Source organism: Miscanthus floridulus, chromosome 6 (assembly GCF_019320115.1).
Source record: "Miscanthus floridulus cultivar M001 chromosome 6, ASM1932011v1, whole genome shotgun sequence".
NCBI lineage: Eukaryota > Viridiplantae > Streptophyta > Magnoliopsida > Poales > Poaceae > Miscanthus > Miscanthus floridulus.
Genome location: NC_089585.1, coordinates 91233650 through 91240571, shown reverse-complemented (window position 1 = coordinate 91240571; position 6922 = coordinate 91233650). Strand labels below are relative to the sequence as shown.

The window sequence follows — 6922 nt, the reverse complement described above, 5'->3', positions numbered from 1 at the left end:
ATGCAACTTTTTGGCCTGTGTGGCAAGAGAATGTGCCGTGAGGTTTAGAGCTCTTGGAATCTTGAAGATATATGATCAATGTTTCTGTTGCTGTCAGCAAAGAGAGTTAGCAGAGGTTTAAGACGCCAATCTTGGTAAGAGCTGGGCATGGTCCTCTATAGCAGCTTCACTAAGATCTCATTATCAGAGAAGTGATTGACTTGGCCATTGGATTAACGAGTCAACGGCCCATGACTCAAATTTGGGGCGAGTTCGTTGCTGACTACGCATGAACACAACTAAAGCAAATCCAAGAAAAAGAGAGGTGTGCTTGCCTTATGCACCCTGTTCGAAATAACGGTGTAAATATGGTAAAAATTTAACTCTTATCATTGTCTTTCTATTTTTGCTGCGAGGCGGTCGCACCCACTATACTCAATATAGCTCCGCCTGTAGAACGCAGTATGTAGTGCTGCAATTGTGGCGTCAAGTTTAGGTTTTCAGGAACACGAGCGCAATATCCGGTTCTTTGATTCTATACTTTAGCATTTATCTTTCTATATAAGCACATGTTTGGTGCAGCTCCTCGAGAACCCTTTATATGGAGCTAGTTTTCGCAGCTTCGCGTGCGTATATAAAACGGCTCTGGGGCCTTGTTTAGACTGCAAGTCTTTTCACTCTCTCTCCATCACATTAAATCTTTGGACACATGCATGAAGTATTAAATGTAAATAAAAAAAATAATTAATTACACAGTTTGATTGTAAATTACAAGACGAATCTTTTGAGCCTAGTTAGGCCATGATTGGACAATAATTGTTAAATACAAACGAAAGTGCTACAGTACCAAATACTGATTTCTAACCACAATCTAAACAAGGCCTGGCTCTGTGCTTTGCTGGTCAAAAGTGCTCCTCTGCACGACATGGCTCCGCCCGCTCTACCCACAGAGCCAAAGAAGAAGGTAGTGTGGAAGTCACACCAACGGGATCTAAATTACTAAGGCCCCGTTTACTTTCATCCAAAAGCCAAAAATTTTTGCATAGTAACCGTCACATCGAATCTTGCGGCACATGCATGGAGTACTAAATGTAGACGAAAAAAAAACTAATTACACAGTTAATCAAGAAATCGTGAGACGAATCTTTTAAGCCTAAATAGTCCATAATTGGACAATTTTTGCCAAATACAAACGAAAGTGCTACAGTAGCCAAAAGCCAAAAATTTTCGGAACTAAACACGCCCTAAGACCCGCTCCTCTACATTCCCTGCTTGTACACAAAGGTAAACGTGGTGACGCTGTTCAAGAATCTATGTCGATGTCATAAATTCGGGCTTCCAGTATGCATGGGAGCCATCGTTTTCGTGGGAGCTATCTATGCTCATGTTTTTTTTTTCTCCCCATGGTCGTCTTCCAAGCGTATACAACTGACCAATCACATCCTCAATGCATGCACGCTTTTCTTCCGATGTACTCGTAATAGTTAACAAGTAATGCATGGAAAGTTGGAAACCAAATATACATTCGCAATCACGGAGCGAGGACTGAGGGGATATGCAAATGCATCTACCTGACCTGACGAACTGGCTCAAAAGACATCTACGTATACATTGATCACCCGGAGTCCAGAGATATGCCGTATGCTCGTATGCTAGGCGGATACGCGTGTCGTGGCCCGTGGGAGTTCTTTCACGGGCCGTGCCGATGCGCGCCTGGCGGTGACAGGGTGGGGACACGACGTGGGCCGTGGCGTGGACTCTCTCATCCGGCGACCGCTGTCTCTGACCCTGCCGCTGCCGAAACAGAGTCACCATCGCATCATCGCCTATCTGACAGACCTCCATGGCGCAGCCGCGCAGACCCCAGCGGCCAGCGACCGGCCAAGGCCTTGTTTAGTTCCCTTCAAAGTTCCAAGTTTTTTCACTCTCTCTTTATCACATCAATTTTTGGACGCTTGCATGAAGCATTAAATGTAGGTAAAAAAATAATTAATTGCACAGTTTAGTTGGAAATCATGAGATGAATCTTTTGAGCTTAGTTGGTCCACGGTTGGACAATATTTACCAAATAAGACGAAAGTGCTACTATTCATCGGGTTGAAATTTTCTTCAATAAACAAGGCCCAAGAATCTAACCCGGCCGGCCAGCCCACAGAAAAAGCTGAGTAGGCCAGGTTAAAAGGCGTAAAACCCGTCGCTCTCCTTATTATAAAAAGCTCGGCGCGCCGGCCTCATCTGATCCGTCCGTGGTCCGTCCCCGCAAGGCCCAGCTCCCCGCTCCTCACTCCACAGCGCCGCGCAATGGCGCCCAGGCAGCGGCACCGGCAGCTGCGCCTCCTGCCCCTCCTCGCCGCGGCCGCCGTCGCGTGCTCGCTGCTGCGCGCGTGCGCCGCCGCTGCGGGCACGGGCACGCTGGGCCTCCGGCAGCACAGGCCCGCGAGGCAGCACAACGGCACGCGGCACGGGGGCGGGCGCCAGCGTGGCGGCGGCGGGGCAGGCTCCCCCGGCACCGGCATGGCGTCGTGCAACCTGTTCCAGGGCAGCTGGGTGTACGACGACACGCTGCCGATGTACGACACGGCGGGGTGCCCCTTCGTGGAGCTGGAGTTCGACTGCCAGAAGTACGGCCGCCCCGACAAGCTGTACCTCAAGTACCGGTGGCGCCCGACCTCCTGCGAGCTCCCGAGGTACGCGCCTGTCTGTCTGTCTGTAATCACTCATCAAGCAATGCCTCGATCGATCAAATCTTGGTGCGCCAAGGCCAAGCTGCGTGCTGCGTGCTGCGTGCTGGAGTCAATGACGCTCCCGGCCGCCATTGCTGCCTGCCAATGCCAGGTTCAACGGGCAAGAGTTTCTGAGGCGATGGAAGGGGAAGAAGATACTGTTCGTGGGGGACTCCATCAGCCTGAACCAGTGGGAGTCGCTCGCGTGCATGCTGCACGCCGCCGCACCGGCGTCCAAGGTCGCCTACGCCAGGGGCAACCCCGTCTCCAGCGTCACGTTCCAGGTGCGTACGCCTAGTACTATACCAGACCTCTCGCTCCGCTGCCATATGTCCCGTGCCCTACATTCATATTTTTAGTGAGAAGTAGCACGGCTGGATAAGTGGGTAGCTCAACGTTGTGGCGAAAGAGGATTCACGCATGGGATGTTCAAATTATTTAAGCAACTAGTGAAAGCAAGATTGGAAATAGACAGTCTACAAGCTTTCGAAAAGGCTTGTGCCTGTGCCCCGTGCTGGCCTTTCGGGAGTTCCGGCCGCAGGCTTTCGGGCACTACGGGTGGAACGGCGCGTTTGTCTGGCGCAGATGGAGGCGCACCAGCGCCAAATCGCACCGCCAGCAGCGGAAAACTGGACGCGCGCGCCAATTTGCTTTGCTCATGTGGTGGCAGTGGCAGAGGAATTGCATTGGGCGATCATGGGCGCTCGTGGTCGTCGTCGCCATGGATGGGCCGCGCGACAGCACAAAGCTTTCCATTGTTCGCTTTTGGCGTTTTGCTACGGGTACGGGTCCCTTTTGCTAATCGGTCTTACCCGTGACAAGCTGACAAGGGTCAAACTGTTAGATCCTCTCATCCTCTGTCCACCAGATGCAATGCCACGGACGGGCCGTACAAAATATATAACGAAGAAAAGAAAACCAAGGCATTGCTGTGCACTGTGCTTCGGCAGTAGTGACATCGCATCCGCTCTCTCTGCGACGCACAGGTGCCGCAGACGCATCGCCGACGACTACACTGAATAGACTTGGCACTATACTATCTGCCAGTTTATGGCCGCGTCCACTGCATATATAGGAGGTGCCGACACCTTTGGACCTTTGTGCGTGCTCTGCTGATAGCTGATTGATACGGACATACGGTGCGGCCATGTACGTGCATATATGTCCTGTTCCATATTTAAAAATACTGTTGGCTGATTTATTATAAGAGAAAATGTCGAGATCGATCGGCATTTAATCGCGTTGCTCTGTTTTGGTGGTACACGGATACGCCCGCACGTACACCAACTAACGTGCGTCTGTCGATCTGGTGCTGGTGGCAGGACTACGGGGTGTCGGTGGCCTACTACCGGAGCACGTACCTCGTGGACATCGTCGAGGAGTCCGTCGGCCGGGTGCTCAAGCTCGACTCCATCACCGGCGACGCCTGGCTCGGCGCCGACGTCCTCGTCTTCAACACGTGGCACTGGTGGACGCACACCGGCAGGGACCAACCGTACGTCCACAGCACCCACGTCCTTTCTTTCGCATTTGTTGTGTTCATCGTTTTGATTTTGTTTCCGATGGTGATCCAGGTGGGACTACGTCCAAGACGGAGGGCAGGTGATGAAGGACATGGACCGGCTCACGGCCTTCTCCAAGGGGATGTCCACATGGGCCAGGTGGGTCGACTCCAACGTCGACACCTCCAGGACCAAGGTCTACTTCCAGGGCATCTCGCCGACCCACTACAAGTAAGCAAAACCCACACACCAAAGCCTACAACCACAAGATCCAAAAGGCCCAACAACTAAAAAGACGCGGCGCCGGACGCGTTTGTTTCGTTTGCATTTCAGCGGAGCCGACTGGGGCGAGGGCTCACGGAGCTGCGCGCAGCAGACGCAGCCGGTCGCCGGGTCGGCGTACCCCGCCGGCCCCGTCCCGGCGCAGGGCGCGGTGCGGGCCGCGCTGGGCGGCATGTCCAAACCGGTGTACCTGCTCGACGTGACGCTGCTGTCGCAGCTCAGGCGGGACGGCCACCCATCGGCCTACAGCGGCGGCCACCCGGGAAACGACTGCAGCCACTGGTGCCTCGCCGGTGTGCCAGACACATGGAACCAGATCCTCTACGCATCGCTCCTGGCATAGGACCGGGGGAAACATGTGTGTGTGTGCGCGCGCGCGCGCGCCAATTGGCGCAAGCTATAGGTTAAATTGGTGATTCAATTGTTTTTGTTAAAAAAACAGCAGGAACACTGTTATGTCATATCATCATATAAGAAGAAGCAACAGCAGCAAGCGAGTTTACAATGTTGTATTACATGATTGAAACCTGGGGGTGATTCAGTTATTGTTCAGTATCAAAGTAGTGTACTATAGGGGATGCATTTTCTTTGCTCTTCAAGAATATCAATTTTTTTCACTAATATTTGGCCACGGGCGTCCGCCTTCATCCGGACACTATCTTCATGGGCCTACGCAGCGGACAGCCCAAGAGGCGTGCTCTTCCTCATCGCACTCGCATCTGGCAGTGATCACCGCGCATCCGCCGTCGCACTATGCCCCGCTGCGCCCCTGTCCCCCATGCACGCTGCGTCCTTCCCCTGCCACGCCGCACCCCATCGCCGGCCACGCCGCGCCCCTATCCACTAGCACGGCCCCGTCCACCTTGCCCGTCGCGGCCATGGCGGGCATCACGCCACCACCACCCCAGCGCCACCAAGAGAAGGTCGTCGCCGGTCTGGACTTCGTCTCCCACGGTAGGAAGGGGTGGCCTGCACACGCGCAGACGTTTGCTCACGTTCCCTCTGGACCTGAGCTTGCTAGTTACCGCAGTCCCTCACCAGGTAGGCCATGGTTGCCGGCTACACCGTCTTTGAAGTGTTTCAGGCGTTTCCAACTTATGTTTCAAGTGTTTCATCTGAATATTGCAAAAGTCGATTTGTAACGGCAATATACGCATGTTGCAAGCCTATGTTTCAAGTGTTTCATGTGTTTCAGATGTTTGTTTCAAATGTTTCATTTGGATGTTTCAAAAGTTGATCTGGTGTTGCACATGTTGCAATGGCTATACACGCATGTTTAAGTGTTTCATCTGTTTTCAGGCGTATGTTGCAAATGTTTCATCTAGATGTTTAAAAAGTAGAACTTGTGTTGCAGGACGCTGTCCGCCTACTGCTGGTGGTGCGCTGCCATGGTTCACTTTGTACGCCTCCACGGCGCGCATCCACAAGCGGGGCAGGTGGGCGCGGGGCGCAGTTTCGGCGTGCGGGCACATGGCACGGTTCTGCCATGCGGGCGTGGGATGGGCGCAGGGGCGCGGTTGTGCCACGCGGGGCGTGGGATGTTCCGGAAGCTAGCGCCGGTTAGGAACGGGACGGAGTGCGTGGGATGCAATGCGGGCACAACGGCACGGGAGTTGCGTCCGAACACGGGCCTGGGGCCGGACGTCCGGGCTCTAGGCTTACCGTTTTTTTTAGAGTTTTAGGACAAAGCCTTGGTCTTTTAACTACAGGAAAATAACAGTTTAAGGCGTAGCGAATGGCATACCATCAAAAACAGTTTAGACCAACCTTCTGAAAAAGCTTTCAAGCCAACCTACGAGCAGCTACCAACCGAAACAGAAGACTTAGGGGGTGTTTAGCACGGCTCCTCTTGAGGGGCTCATCCAAAACGGCTTCGACTCCTCTTCTTTTTACTGAAAAACAGTTCCTCCAGAAAAATATTTGACAGGCCTCCTCCGCCGGAGCCGGAGCCGGAGCCGGAGCCCTGCCAAACAGGTCCTTAACCTCACCAAAAATAACTCTCAACAAAACTAGAAACTACTGAAAGAGATTACACCAGACCAAAAGGAGTTTCGCTCCAGCCGTCCAGCTCGCATGTTCCAGGGCCTCCAAATTAAAGTTCATCCCCAACTTGTACCTGTCGATCATCTGTTCCACCACTTGACTCCATGGTTGATCCACTTTGGGCGTCGATTTGGTAGCCAGAGAACCCTCCCAGCCATCTTCTTGATCTCTACTATTTTTCTTTCAACGATGCTTGTTTGTCTTCCTGACACAGAATTGTGCCGTAGCAGCAACATGTGCAAGAGTATATCCATACTCCTCCACCTGATTCTCTAAAATAAAAATACAGATCATTTCTAAGTTTGCACGGGCTCCATAAAAGCAGCTGAAGTGATCATATTAGCATCCCATTTCTTTATTGCTTAGCCAAAACTTTCCTATAGAGTCTAAAGA

At 52.6% G+C, this 6922-nt stretch overlaps 1 protein-coding gene across 1 annotated transcript; it reads left to right on the top strand.

The window, feature by feature from the left end:
- The first annotated feature begins 2213 nt into the window (after positions 1-2213).
- LOC136458618 (protein trichome birefringence-like 38) lies at positions 2214-5032 on the top strand. Its single transcript, XM_066458555.1, has 5 exons — positions 2214-2666; positions 2815-2986; positions 4025-4197; positions 4277-4435; positions 4538-5032. Exons 1-5 carry the CDS (start codon positions 2281-2283, stop codon positions 4827-4829), a joined length of 1182 nt encoding a protein of 393 aa, XP_066314652.1. The 5' UTR covers positions 2214-2280; the 3' UTR covers positions 4830-5032.
- The last annotated feature ends 1890 nt before the right edge of the window (positions 5033-6922 follow it).